The sequence below is a fragment of the Molossus molossus genome, unplaced genomic scaffold, assembly GCF_014108415.1.
Source record: "Molossus molossus isolate mMolMol1 unplaced genomic scaffold, mMolMol1.p scaffold_m16_p_6, whole genome shotgun sequence".
In the NCBI taxonomy this organism is placed as follows: Eukaryota; Metazoa; Chordata; class Mammalia; order Chiroptera; family Molossidae; genus Molossus; species Molossus molossus.
Genome location: NW_023425399.1, coordinates 11572195 through 11586862, shown reverse-complemented (window position 1 = coordinate 11586862; position 14668 = coordinate 11572195). Strand labels below are relative to the sequence as shown.

At 51.4% G+C, this 14668-nt stretch overlaps 1 protein-coding gene across 1 annotated transcript; it reads left to right on the top strand.

Annotated features, from left to right (window-relative positions):
* The first annotated feature begins 6280 nt into the window (after positions 1 to 6280).
* MMP9 (matrix metallopeptidase 9) lies at positions 6281 to 13657 on the top strand. The gene is made up of 13 exons (XM_036245153.1): positions 6281 to 6544; positions 7055 to 7287; positions 7642 to 7790; positions 8089 to 8217; positions 8307 to 8480; positions 8700 to 8873; positions 9229 to 9405; positions 9521 to 9676; positions 10467 to 10773; positions 10905 to 11044; positions 11375 to 11525; positions 11617 to 11720; positions 13363 to 13657. The coding sequence occupies exons 1-13, from the start codon at positions 6407 to 6409 to the stop codon at positions 13479 to 13481; spliced, it is 2151 nt and encodes a 716-aa protein (XP_036101046.1). The 5' UTR covers positions 6281 to 6406; the 3' UTR covers positions 13482 to 13657.
* Positions 13658 to 14668: the final 1011 nt, after the last annotated feature.

The window sequence follows — 14668 nt, the reverse complement described above, 5'->3', positions numbered from 1 at the left end:
GGGTTCCTCCCTCCCCCCACCTAGTGCTGGGATGAAGCTTGATTAAAGCAGAGGTCTCAAACTTGAGCACACCCCAGCATCGCTTGGCAGGCTTATTAAAACAAAGATGGCTGGGCCCCACCCAGAGGTGCTGATTCAATAGTTCTGGGGTGAGGGCAGGTGAGGATCTGCATTTCTAACCAGCTCTCTGGTGCTAATGATGCTGCTGGGCCTGGAACTACACTTCAGAGCCACTGGAACTGGAAGATGCCTGAGAAGGTGTGCTGGCCAAGAACAGGGGTGTAACCCAGATTTGTAAAAGGAGCAGAGAAGTTGCCAGTTGCCCTGTGTGCTGTGTGGACAGCTCCCTGCTGCTCTGGCCAGGGAGGACTGAGTGACCACAAAATGTTTAATCTGTGATTTCTGCGGATCAGGCCTTCCCCCACCCCTCCGCATTGTGAGAGAATTAAATTCAGACCTTCAGGGACTGTGATCACTGAGAATATGGTGCCCTCCCCCATCTGCCATCCAAAGTAAAACAACACTAAACCCTGAAATGACTGTAAAAGGAAGTCCAACAGGGATCTGATTTTTCCCATGCCGGCTACTTTAAGGATTTTTTTTCAAATATCAAAACAGTCTTTGTGGTGGTGAGGGATGAATAAGCGGAGCACAGAGGATTTTCAGGGAAGTGAAATCACTCTGCACGATAGCATAAGGATAGGTACATGTCATTATGCATTTGTCCTAACCCATAGCATGTGCAACACCAAGAGTGAACCCCAAACTAGGGACTTCGGGTGACCATGGTGTGTCAAAAAAGTTGTATCAATTGTAACAAATGTACCAGTCCGGTGAGGGATGTTGATAATGGGGTAGGCTCTGCAAGAGCAGGGGCAGGGGATATATGGGAAATACTTTCCTCTTAATTTTTCCCCCCTTTATTGATTTGAGAGACAGAGGAAGTGAGAGGGAGAGACAGAAACGTCGATGGGAGAGAACACTGATTGGCTGACTACTGCATGACCCCCACTGGGGATCCAGCCCACAAGCTGGGCTAGTGTCCTGACCGGGAATCAAACCAGCAACCTCTTGGTCTACCACTGAGCCACACGGGCCGGACCTTTCTTAATTTTGCTGTGAACCTAAAAATGCTTTAAAAAAAGTCAATAAAAAACAAACAAAAAATCAAATAATCTTTTAAATGTGTGTTTCGGGGCTGTACCTGCTTTGCTGAGACCTCAAGCATAGCCTGACCTGCAGTGGGCAATGTGGTGTCAAAGGAACCGGTCCCAGGCTCATCCTCTTCCCCTTCACTTTGCATGTCTTTCCCTCCAAGCACCATCCCCTCTTGTAGACATGAACCTCTTGCCTTAAAGGAAATTCCCCTTGACTACTCTCTGCCCTTCCAGCCACCTTAATCTTTAATTTTCCCTCTTTTATCCACCCAGCCAAATACCCCATACCTGTTCTCTCTCTCTCTCTTTTTTTTTTTTTTGGTACATGCCCCTAGTGGGAACCGAACCCGGGACTCTCTGGTCCGCAGGCCAACACTCCAACCACTGAGCCAAACCGGCCAGGGCGTACCTGTTCTCTTTGTTGGTTCCTGGCTCCCCCTCCAGCCTGACTTCTGGGCAACCCCCAGCTCCCCTAGGCTGCTTCCCCCACTGACTTCCTTCTTGCCAGATCCAGTGACCTGATATTAGCACGGGATTCAGAGTCAGAAGACCTGGCAGGAGCTCTGTCACTCACCAGCTGTGTGACAGTGAGCAAACTGAAGCCCTTCTCTGGGCCTTGAGTCCATCTCTTTGAAAATGGTTTACAATCTCTGCCTTCCATGAATGCCAAGGAGTTCTAAAAGTTCAGATTCAAGTATGTTAAGAAGGTCCACCATTTGGTGCAAATCAGATGTGATAAGGTACATGACAGAGCTGGATAAACTGTCAACTGCGCCCCACCCCCGCATCCATGCATTGACATTGACTGTTAGAATGATCAAAGACTGAGGTTGCTGGGGGCACCTGCAGACTGTGGTGGAAAGAGCAGGGTGCTGCTATCAGGCCTGGGTTGAATCCCAGGTCTTCCCCTTACAGCTGTGTGGACTTCGGCAACTCCTCGAGCCTCACAAATTCCTCACTAGTAAAAGTGGTTTATGAATCTGAATTTATAAAGTTAACTGGAATCATGAGTCCTGATTTTTAAAGGTGAGAGCACTGGAGTAACAGAATCATCATAGCTCCTTTTTTTTCTGTGTACCTACTATTTGCTAAAAACTTGCAATGCATAACCTCATTTAATCCCCCCACAACCCTTTGAGTGAGGACTGTTCCCTCCTCATTTTACAGACAAAGAAATGGAGGCACAGAGAGGCAAAGTACCTTGTCTAAGGTCACACAGTCAGGAGGAATAAGAGCTGGAGTTTGAACCCAGGAGGTCTAATTCCAAAGTCTATGTTCTATGGCTTCCCATTGAAGGAGCTCCGTACAGGTAAGTGGGAGGCTTGGCGGTATTATTATTAGGGCCTCTGCGAGTCAGCCTGGGAATTGCCATTGCCCCGGGGCTACGGATGGCAGGTGTGTTTGTGGATGGGGGTGGGTATGTGAGTGATGCTCTCCCCGGAGGAAATGTCTTGCAATATACACACCTTTCTGCTTCATCCTAGACACAAGTGTCTTCTCAACATCCTGCCAGGGCCTCTCAGGCCTGGCTGCCCCTCCCCTCTCTGGCAGGTTTGGGAGAAACAGACTTGGAGTTCCCCCATCCTGGATAGGGGGAGAGATTCCTCATCTCGTGAGGCTGACCCCGGTCTGGGGGCCTGGAGTTACTAATAGCAGCCTGCAGGGCTGTGTCATCCAGCTGGTGACTCAGGGCACCAGGATCAGCCCCCTCCTCATCCTGATGGGGCCTCCACCTGGGTGAGGGGCTTAGAGGCCAAGCTATGACTCTGGTCAGGCTTAGAGAGTACCCACCTGGGGGTGTATCCTGCTTCGTGCCTCCTCTCCCAGGTCCTTGGCTAAACTGTGGCATTGGAAGAAGGGACTGAGGAAATGGGGAAGGGGATGTGGTAACCAGACCACTTCCTGCTATTGCTGTGTTGAAAGCCAAGCTCTCCCCAAGTTCCCCTTGATGGGGGTTGGAGAACTAGGGGTAAAGGAGGAAGTTGAGAGGGAGTGAGGAAAGGAGGCTCCCTGTTGGGCTGACTCCAGGAATCAAGTTCCGAGGTTCCTGGTGGAGTGTTCTTTTCCTGCTCCCCAATTGGTAAAAACAGCCAGCAGGTCCAGAGGCAATCATAATTAGAGTAGCCCAAGCACTTATTACCAGGCACTTTATATCTATTATTTCACTTGACCCTTATACCCCATGAGGTAAGCACTATTATTACCCTCATCTTACAGATGGGGAAACTGAGGCACTGGCCGGTTATGGCTACTACACAGATCACACAGCAGATCCATGCCAGCGCTGAGCTCTGAACGTAAGCAGCTTGGCTCTGGAGTGCAGGCTCGTAGCTACAGTCCTGGCTTGCTCTGTGACCTGGGAGGCAGATTCTCTACTCTGGGCCTGCCTCAGTTTTCTCATCTGCATGATGGGGGCAGTTGGAGTAGATAAGTATGCCTCCCTCTTGTGATGTTTGTCTTCCTGGTAATAAATTACTCATTTGATTTCTTCCTACTGGACTCTCAGCTCCATGAGCATAGGACAACTGTCTTGGTCACTACCGTATTCCCAATTCTTAACATAATGTCTAGCCAGTAAAAAGGTCAACCAATATTTGTTGAGAAAGTGGTCTTTAAAAGTTTGAGGATCATCATCAGTGGTTAGAGTATAGTATGAAAGTTTTGGACCCTTTACATAGGAAAATCAGCATATACCAGTGGGGGTGACTTTGTCCCTCTTACCCACCCAGGGGATATTTGGCAATGTTTGGCAACATTTCTGGTTGTCACAACTGGCAGGGGGAGGTGCCACTGGATCTAGTAGGTGGGGGCTGGAGATACTACCAATCATCCTACAATAATAGATGGGACGGCCCCACCACAAATAATTATTTGGCCCAAAGGTCAATTGTGCTAAATTTGAGAAATGTGACATATGTACTCAGATATGACATATTTTGTACAATTCATGGCAAGTTGGGGGTGGTTCATAGATTCTCCTAAAGCCCATGTTAGCCTCCAGATGAAGACCCTCTGGATTAATGAGTTTCTTTGTTTCCATTTCTAAAATCATATTGCTCTGACCCCATACTCTCAAGCCTGGATTATAGTCCCCTGGGGTCCCTTGTCCTAGCCTCTGATTCCCCAAAGGTCCAAGCTTCCTCTCTGATCTTTAGTGAGTTCAGGGGATGAGGGGAGAAGGGTCCAGGTTTAAATCTCCCCCCACTCCTCTCTAACCCCTAGTTATCTCTGTTCCCTGTAAATGGCCATAAACATAAAACACTTCAGAAACTAGGAGCCTTAGGCTTGAATTCTGGTTTTGTGTATTAATTCACTGGGTGATTAAGGCGAGTTCCTTAACTGTTCTGAGCTTCAGTTCCCTCCCCTGGAAATGGGAGGGATACTCATTGAAACTGCCTCCCAGATGGTGGCGAGGATGAGATGAAATGTTTATAGGGAAGTTATCCCAGTATTCCACAGTAAATCTCAAAAAATGCATTATTATTATGGCTCACAGGTGAAGTGACTTGCCCAAGGTCACATAGCTGGGGAATGGCAGAGCTGAGACTAAAAACCAGGACTGTGTGACTCATTCATTAGTGAACTCTAAAGTTTCCACTTTCCATAAGGGAAGCTAATTGTCTCCATCTCATAGACTCATTTATTAGATAAGCACATGAAGTGCCTGGCACAGAGTAAGCCCTATAAATACAGCTTGTTGAATTTTTATTGTTGTCCTTCTCAAATAACGCCTTCAAGAAGGTAAATGTGGATCCTGGTTGGCTGGGAAGAAGGGCGGGAAGGAGGCTGCTGGTTCATTAGCATAGGTGGTGATCATTGGGGCTGGAGCTTGTGTGGGTGAAGCAGAGACCTGAAAGGGCTCCTGGAGATATCCCCCCCACCCCATATTACAGTTGAAGATTTCAAAGCCCAGAGAGGGGAAGGCATTTACTCCAGGTCACACAGCAGATTAGAGACCAAGACCCCAGTCTCCTGATTCCAAGTTGGAATCATGATCTTGGCCCAGATAATTAAAAGCAACCATGGCCGGCCCACTGAGGACTTGCAACATACACCATCTTAAGTGTTTTATGCATTTGATCCTCACATCAATTTATTTTTTATTTTATTTTTTTTGTACATGCCCCTACAGGAACCGAACCTGGGACTCTCTGGTCCACAGGCCGAGGCTCCAACCGCCGAGCCAAACCAGCCAGGGCACCTCCTCACATCAATTTAGGGACAAAGAGCCCTTTTTTTTTTTTTTTTTTTTAATCCTCACCCGAGGACATTTTTTTTGTTTTTTGTTCAGGTAGAGCAGGAGGGAGAGAGAGGAACAGAGAGAGAGAGAGAAACATCGATGTGAAAGGGACACATCGAGTGGCTGCCACCCGCACGACCGACCAGGGCCGGGGACAAACTGCAACCGAGGTACATGCCCTTAGCGGGAACCGAACCCGGGTCTCTCAGGACCGCAGGCCGACGCTCTAACCGCTGAGCCAAACCGGCCAGGGCCAAAGAGCCCTTTTTTACAGCCAAGGAAACAGATTCAGAGTGGTGAGGACATATGCCCAAGGCACTGAAGAAGGAGAGGAAAGCCATGTGTGCTGGCTGCCAGGGCCACGAACCCCCCTCCACTACCCCAGGGAGTCAGCCCCTGAACGTCGGGGGTTGCCCAGGTGGAATTCCCCAATCCTGCCTAGCGGAGCCCACTCATTTTGGGCCGGGTGGAGCCAGGGAGAGGAAGCTGAGTCAAGGGAGGCGTCCAGGGAGGAGAAAAGTGGGAAGAACCTGAGAATGTGGAGAGGGACCCACAGAGGGAGTCTGACCAGGAAGGGGGGGTGTCACTAGGTTCAGAAAAAGACCTGAGAGAATCTTCCATCCCCTTTCCTTAAGCTGACCACTGGGGTCTTCAGATGAAGGGCTCAGGGAGTCCTCCAGTTTTGTCTCCCACCCTCTCATAAAGTTCTCACATGCTGTGCAGTTTGCAAAATCCAACCTTCCCGTATGGGCCTGCGGTTTCCTGTGGGTCTCTGTGGGGTCCTGCCTGACTCAGCAATGGGGACTGTGGGCAGCAGGGAGAGGAGGAGGTGGTGTAAGCCCTTTCCTTGTCTTACCATGCTGGGGCTGCCCCCACACACACACACACCATCCCCTGAGTCAGCCCCTGCCTAGCCTGGCGGCTAGGGGCGGGGTCACTGATGCAGATAACAGTGCCTCCTTAAAGCCCCCACAAAGGGCAGCTGCAGCCAGACACTGCTACCCTCACCATGAGTCCCTGGCGGTCCCTGGTCCTGGTGCTCCTGGTGCTGGGCTGTTGCTCTGCCGCCCCCAGACCACGCCAGCCCACCACTGTGGTTTTCCCAGGAGACCTGCGAACGACTCTCACCAACAAGCAGCTGGCAGATGTAAGTGAACACCTCAGTCTAGAGTTGGAATCCCAGGGAGGGCATGGGGCCTCAGGAGATACTTTGGGCCACACTGGGGGTAATGAGTATGTTTAGAGAATAGAGGTGTCTAGGATCAGGCACTAGGGGATGGGTGTCCTGTGGAGGCTCTGGGCATGGATGGCCAAGAATGGGTTAATGATAGTTTCCTAGGTGGGCAATGGGAAATGGTGTGGGGGAACACTGGAAGGTTCTGGAGTGTGCATGGGCTGGGAGTGAATAGGGGTAAACCCTAGGGGCCCCTGAGGTAGGAATGGCCAGGAGCATCCAGGACTGGGAGGGAGCTAAGAATGTCTACAGGGAGGGGAGATGCTTGCACCCAAGCAAAAGTACTGACGTCCAGGGAGCAAGTCCTGGGTACAATCAATGCCTTGTTGCTAGTCCCTGAGCTCCTGGGGGGATGGAGTTCTGGCCCAGCAGGGCAGGGAAAGGGAGTCAGTGCTTTAGATGTCTTTGCCCCTCCATTCATAGGAGTATCTGTTCCGCTATGGCTACACTCCAGTCGCCGAGTTGAGCAGCGACAAGCAGTCCCTGAGTTCGACGCTGAGGCTTCTCCAGAAGCGCCTGTCTCTGCCGGAGACTGGTGAGCTGGACAGCACCACCCTGGAGGCTATGCGTGCCCCGCGCTGTGGCGTCCCAGACCTGGGCAAATTCCTGACCTTTGAGGGCGACCTCAAGTGGCAGCACCAAAACATCACGTACTGGTGCGCGGCGGGTCCCGCTGGAGCGGGAGGGAATGGAGTGGGGAGGGGAGGTGGGTCTCTGTGTGCACACCGGCAGCAGATGAACACGTCCTGTCTCAGATCCATGCCTGAGTTTCACGTGCAGCCTGGGGCAAGTGGCCCCACCTCTGAGCCTCCATTTCTTTTGGGGGGAATGGGCCTCCCGATCTGAGTCCTCCTGCCATGGCCATTTGGAGTGTCCAAGGGAAAATGCAGCTGCAGTGCTTTATTGATGAAAACCTGGAGCTGAAGTCGCTTACACATGGTGGTTGCTGCTACCCCGGCTCCCGCCTCTTACTTCTGGCTGGTCTCTGTCCTCCTGCCTTTCTCCTACAGGATCCAAAACTACTCGGAAGATTTGCCGCGGGACGTGATCGATGACGCCTTCGCCCGTGCCTTCGCGGTCTGGAGCGCGGTGACGCCGCTCACCTTCACTCGCGTGTACGGGCTGGAAGCCGACATCGTCATCCAGTTTGGGGTTAGGGGTGAGGAAGCGAGAAGGGAAAAGCCAAGAGGGCCTTGACCGGGGACAGGAGAGGGAGGACCACAGAGAGTAGAGGGAGCCCTGGGCCCAGCTTTCTCTTGTCTGTGCCCAAAGCCTTGGCGGCCACTCCCCCTTATGGCGCTTCTTCCTTCGCGACAGTGCACAGCGCGGGGTCGCAAGGTTTGGGTAGCAGCTCGTGGGTGGGCTTTCACCCCCCATTCAGTCCAGCACCCCTGGGGTATCGCACAATCTGCACATCTGTACCCAGACGGCTCTCTTCTTCCCATCTGCTTCTTCAGAGCACGGAGATGGATACCCCTTCGACGGGAAGCACGGGCTCCTGGCACACGCCTTTCCTCCTGGCCAGGGCATTCAGGGAGACGCCCACTTCGACGATGAAGAGTTGTGGTCTCTGGGCAAGGGCATCGGTGAGATCCTGAGCCACCGCGGCCCCATTCCCTTTCCCCATTCACATCCATCACAAGCCGCCCTGACCCGGGTCCCTCCCCCCCTGCAGTGGTTCGGACCTTCTTTGGAAATGCGGATGGCGCTCCCTGCCACTTTCCTTTCACCTTCGAAGGCCAATCCTACTCCGCCTGCACCACGGACGGCCGCTCCGACGACTTGCCCTGGTGTAGCACCACTGCCGACTTTGACACTGACCGTCAGTTCGGCTTCTGCCCCAGCGAGAGTGAGTTCCGGGTCGCGGAGAGGGTGGGGCGCCCACCATCCTCGGAGTCCAGAAACCTGGGTTGTAATCCCAGCTCGGCCTCTAATGCTGTGTGGTCTGCAGGTCACCCTTCTGTTCTTTGGGTCCAGTTTTCTCAGCTGTGAAATGAGGAGAGGAGGGATGCAGAACACAGGTGGCCTGTGGGTCAGTAAACTCAGGGTGATGTGTGGGCCTCCCCAGGACTCTACACCGAACACGGCAATTCGGAGGGCAAGCCCTGCGTGTTTCCTTTCACATTCGAGGGCCGCTCCTACTCCTCCTGCACCACCGCTGGTCGCTCAGACGGCTTCCGCTGGTGCGCCACCACAGCCAACTACGACCAGGACAAGCTTTATGGCTTCTGCCCGACCCGAGGTACCTCTGCCCCGCCTGACAGATTCAGCATTAACCCTCGAAACTGATGGGTCTCCTCCACCCATCAGTTTGTCTCTCCACTTGTCGTTGGTCCTCTGGACCGGAACTCTGTCCCCCCCTTCCCCCCCGACTTCCAGTTGCCACCACTCCATTCATGTGGCTTGGCCTTTTAGCCCAGCCTGCTGCCTCTCCCTTGGTCTCCCCTCTCCAGGCCTAACCTGGGCTCAGCTGTGCCCCACATCGCCCCCTAGGCTTTAAAAATGGTGCCAAGATTCTCTAGCTCCTTGTTTGACCCGCCCCTGGCTCCCTATTGGACCCACTCACCTGGCTCACCCAAGGCCCTGGGTCTCTTCAGTGGACTCTACGGTGACCGGGGGCAACTCGGCCGGGGAGCCGTGCGTCTTCCCCTTCGTCTTCCTGGGCAAGGAGTACTCGACCTGTACCAGGGAGGGCCGCGACGACGGGCACCTCTGGTGCGCCACCACATCGAATTTCGACAACGACAAGAAGTGGGGTTTCTGCCCAGACCAAGGTGGGCAGGGTTCCAAGGTTCGAAGGCTGCGGGTAGTGGGGAGTGTGGTGATGCTGACGGCAGGGGCTGGGAGCGCGGCCCAGGGCTCACGTCTCAGGCTTTCTTTTCCCTCCAGGTTACAGCCTGTTCCTCGTGGCTGCGCACGAGTTCGGCCACGCACTGGGCTTGGATCACTCGTCCGTGCCAGAAGCTCTCATGTACCCCATGTACAGCTACACCGAGAAGGAACCCCTGCATGAGGACGACGTGAAGGGCATCCAGTATCTGTATGGTGAGGTTCTGTGGCAGGGATGAAGGGAGGAGGGGGAAGGGTGGAGAATGTAGTGGAAGGAATTGGGACCTCATCATCTGCCTGTGGAGGAACCCGGGTCTAATGGGTGTAATTGCTGTGGGGTCAGCGCTTGGAGATGGTGGTAAAGAGCCCAGACTCTAGAATGAGACAGAGGAGGGTTCAAAAGCCAGCCCAGCCTCTTCCTGGCTAGGTCACCTGGGATATATTACTTCACCTGCAATTTCCTCATCTGTAAAGTGGGGCTAATAATAGTACCTGCCTCATAAGGTTGTTAAGAGGTTTAAATGAGTTAGAATAATGCCTGGCATGTAGTAAGCACTACATAAGCATTTGACATTTTTATTGTTATTATCACTTAGCATTAGTATTATTTCATTTAAAGAATGGTGGTATTAAAGAGTATACTTCATAGGTTTTGGTTTTTGTTTTTTTAAGGTTACACAAGCTAAGTGTGAGTTTATAAAGCTTTTAGTACTCCTTGGCGCTCAGTTTGAGTGCTCAAAAAACACTTCTTTCCCATCTGTGGGGTGGGGGTGGGGATGTTCCTGCCTGTCTTATGTTCATAGGGCCCAGGGATAGGATGAATACGGATTGAATGAAAGGTGAATGTAGGAAGGGATGAGGCCTCTCTGTGGTTGGGGGAAGACAGGCTCCAGCAGCTAAAGTGAGGGAAGTTAGTGCCAGGGGGGAAAACCGATAGGCTTTGGGGAAGATTCCAGGGCACAGAAGTATTCCGGATAGGGGTGTCTCATTTGGTGTCTCTTTTTAGGTTCTCGCCCTAAACCTGAACCTCGGCCTCCAACTACTGCACCTGAAACCCAGCCCACCGCGCCCCCAACGATCTGCACCACTGGCCCTCCCACTGCCCGCCCCTCAGAGAGCCCCACTGCGGGCCCCACAGGCCCCCCTTCAGCTGGTCCTACAGGTCCCCCCACGGCCCGCCCCACGGGTCCCCCCACGGCTGGCCCTTCTGCGGCCCCTACAGGGTCTTTTTATCCAGAGGATAATGTCTGCAACGTGAACATCTTCGATGCCATCGCAGAGATCGGGAATACCCTGCATTTCTTCAAGGATGGGTGAGGGGCAGGGATGTGTGTTGGGAGTGGGGAGAGGGTTGGAGGAGGGACCTCCCTGTCCCTCCCTGCCCACTGGAAGGGCACTTTGGTTCAAGCTTCAGTGCCCTTCCATTTCCTTTTCACATTCCCAGGAAGTACTGGCGATTCTCTGAGGCTCAGGGACGCCGGGTGCAGGGCCCCTTCCTTATCAGGGACACGTGGTCTGAGCTACCCTCCAAACTGGATTCCGCCTTTCAGGATCCGCTCACCAAGAAGATTTTCTTCTTCTCTGGTTAGTTTCCTCCTTTCTCCTTTCCCTCCTCCCCATCCTCACCAACATAGGACAAGAGACCGAGGATAATCCTTAAAACGTCATGTGCGGATTTAAGAAAACGCGCCCCCTCCTGGCGGATGCAATTCAGCAAATTTGACGGGGTCTGAATTTCAGCTCCCCTCTTCACCGAACCCCAGCACCGTCGTACCGAGTGGCTCTACTTGTGGGCACAGAGACTGCGGACACGCCAGTCTCCGAAAGATCTCGCTGGGTTTTCCCTTCTGGCGTTCAAGGAGAATGTGTGCCTTCTCCCTGCCCCCAGGCCGATGTGACCCTTCTTTCCTGCAGGGCTCCAAGTGTGGGTCTACACAGGAGCGTCGGTACTAGGCCCGAGGCGTCTGGACAAGCTGGGCTTCGGCCGGGAGGTGACCCAAGTCACCGGGGCCCTCCCGCGCGGCGGGGGTAAGGTGCTGCTGTTCAGCGGACAGAACTTCTGGAGGTGAGAGCCACGGGGACCGCCGGCAGGGGGAGCTCGTGCGCCATTTGCCTGCCCGCCGCTCAGCACCTGTCTTCTCGCCGCCTTCCTGCAGGTTTGACGTGAAGACGCAGATGGTAGATCCCAAGAGTGCCAGCCCTGTGGACCAGATGTTCCCCGGGGTGCCCTTGAACACGCACGACATCTTCCAGTACCGAGGTGATGGCTGTATACGGGGCTTAGGGGAGGGTCCCTCTCCGAGATACCTCTTCTCATGCTAGGCTCACCTGCTTTAGAGATTGGTCACATTCTGAGCGAGAAAGGAAAGGGCCCTGGCGATTGAGGCAAATGTCCCCAGCACAGTTATAGAGGCATGGACCTTCCCCACACCACACAAGGGCAAGGGGCACAACTAGAACTAAGATCCAGATTTCTGGCTTCCCAGATGAAAGCTCTTTCCCCTATGATACAGGACACATGGTTTGCACGAAGGTTCATTACTTTATTATACAATATCTGTCGAGAGCCAATAATGTGCCAGGCCCTGTGCTGCCACTGGGAATATAGTGATAAACAAGGCAATTCATAGCTGTGTATCTTTGGGCAAGTCACTGCTATTCCCAGAGCCTCAGTTTCCCCATCTGGAAAATTAGGATGCTAGTTGGAGTTATACCTACTCTCTCCTTTTCACTGCTCACATCCAATCAATTGACAAGTTCTGCTGATTATACTGTGGAAATATTTACTTTCACTATCTCCTTTGCAAACACCCTAGTCCAAGCCATCCTGGTTGTCCAGTATTGTTAATATATTCTTTGGAAGTAGGGAGGGGTTAGGAGTGGAGGCAATAGTTTTGAGGGTGACTCCAGACCTATTGCAAGGTCAAAGAAACTAACATGATCCGACCCCTCACCCCGTCCTACTCCATCTGTCGTTCTCTCTGCTCACTCCACCCACACTGACCTTCTGGCTGCTCTTTGCCCACATCAAGGTCGATCCTCGCTCAGGGCCTTTGTGCCAGTTGTTCCCTCTGCCTGGAAGGTTTTTTCCCTCAGATTGTCACTAGGCTGTCTCCCTCTTATCCTTCAGGTCTCAGCACTATACCCACCTTAAAAAGAGGTCTTCTCCGACTCTCATTATCTATTCATTTCCTTGCTTTTGTTTCCTTTCCACTGTCAAAACCAACCTAATTTATTTACATGTTTGCCTTACTCCACTAGAGCAGTGCTTTCAGCCTTTTTCATCTCACGGCACACATAAACTGATCACTAAAATCCTGCGGCACACCAAGAAATCTGTATTTTTGCCGATCTGACAAAAAAAATAGGTATAATTTTGATTCATTTACACCAGATGGCCATTGTTGTGTTGGCTGTTATTTTTTTTTTAATTTGAAAATCTAAGGGAAAAGAGGTCAGTGCCCCTGACTAAATAGTCAGGTATTGCACATTTTAAAAATTCTGCGGAACACTGGTTGAAAATTGCTGCTCTAGAACGTAAGCAGCAAAAGAACTGAGACCATGCCTGCAGTTTTTCTCTGCTTTATCCCCAGTGCTTCTAACAGTACTTGGCATGATAGGTCTTTGTTGAGTGAATAAATGAGTGAATGGATTTGCTGAATGAACGAATGTTGAATGAATTGCCCTGAGCACCTACTGTGTGCCAGGCTCTGTGACAGTGCTTTGGACATCCGGGTCTGTGCCTTCCAGCACCTCTGTGAGAGAGATGAAGTTGTCACATGAAAACCTTGGAAAGATGTAGAAAGAGCAGGAGGGATGATTGTAAAGATCTTGTTTCTGCTTCTGTATGTATATGTGGGAGGTTTGGAATCACCCCGCTTGTACCTGCCTCTCCTCTGCAGACAAAGCTTACTTCTGCCAGGACCGCTTCTACTGGCGCGTGACTTTCCAGAATGAGGTGAACCAGGTGGACGAAGTGGGCTACGTGACCTTTGATGTCCTGAAGTGCCCCGAGAATTGAGGCTCCCCATTCTGCTTCAGCACTGCAGTGTGGGTCCCCACGGGGCCCATCCCGATGGAGAAGGAGCCAGTTTGCTGGCTACAAACTGGTGGGTCTGTTCTGAAAGACTAAGGATGAGTGGAGGTGGGCTGGGCCCTCTTGTTCCACCATCCTTTTTTGTTGGAATGTGTTTAATAAATTTGGATTCTCTAACCTTGAGATTTATGTATTATGTATGTATGTATGCAAGCACATATATATGTATGTATGTATACGTGTGTATTTAACCAACAGAGTGCTTACTATGTGCCAGGCAGTGTTCTAAGCACTTCATATATATTAACATATTCAATTCTTCCTATTAGGAAAGTATAATGTGATTATTCCTGTTTTACAGCCAAGGAAACGACCTATTATTTATCAAACATTTATTGAGCCCCTACATGGAGCCAGGTTCTGTGCTAGGCACTGGGGATAGAGAGATGAATTGGGCTCTTTCTGTCCTCAAGGACCTCTCAGTGGTCCTCTAACTTTTGGGTGCATAAAACTACCCTCAGAACTTGCCTAAAATGCAGACTCCAGGCTCTGCCCCCAGAGAGTCTAACTCAGTTATAAGAGTGGTTCTGTGGCCAGTGGGGGTGGGATCACAGTCGGAGAGTGTGCAGTTGTGACCCTTTATCCTAAAGATGTGTGTGTGTGTGTGTGTGTGTGTGTGTGATTCTGTGTGTTGTGCTTAAAGTCAGGGAATGTTCCTCAGCCAAGATGACACCTGAACTGTGCTGAAACTAGGAGGATGAACAAGAGTTTCTTGTAGAAGTAGGACTGTCTTCTAGGAGAGTTGTTTACCAAGAACCTAAATGAATTTACTCTGTAACCCTCACACACCTGCACAAAATAACACATAGAAGGATGTTTGTACTGGCAACAACCTAAGTGCCTGGGGGTAAGGCAGTGGAAAAATAAAATATGAACTATATATGGATGATGATAGTGAAATGAACAGTTAAAAGTAAACATGTTTAGGTATTAGATTATAGAGTCTAGAAATATAGATATAGGCTTTAATTACATGTTTTAATTGCTTTGGTTGTCATGTAGCTTATAGTCAAATATTAAGAAAATATGTTAGTTGCCCGGCCGGTGTGGCTCAGTGGTTGAGCATCAACCCATGCACCAAGAGGTTGCTGGTTCAATTCCCGGTCAGGGCA

Coding starts and splice junctions, on each gene's coding strand:
- MMP9 (XM_036245153.1), top strand. CDS start 6,407: ATGAGTCCCTGGCGGTCCCTGGTCCTGGTGCTCCTGGTGCTGGGCTGT. Junction 8,218..8,306: donor GTCTCTGGGCAAGGGCATCG/GTGAGATCCTGA, acceptor CCCCCCCTGCAG/TGGTTCGGACCTTCTTTGGA. Junction 9,406..9,520: donor GGGTTTCTGCCCAGACCAAG/GTGGGCAGGGTT, acceptor TTTTCCCTCCAG/GTTACAGCCTGTTCCTCGTG.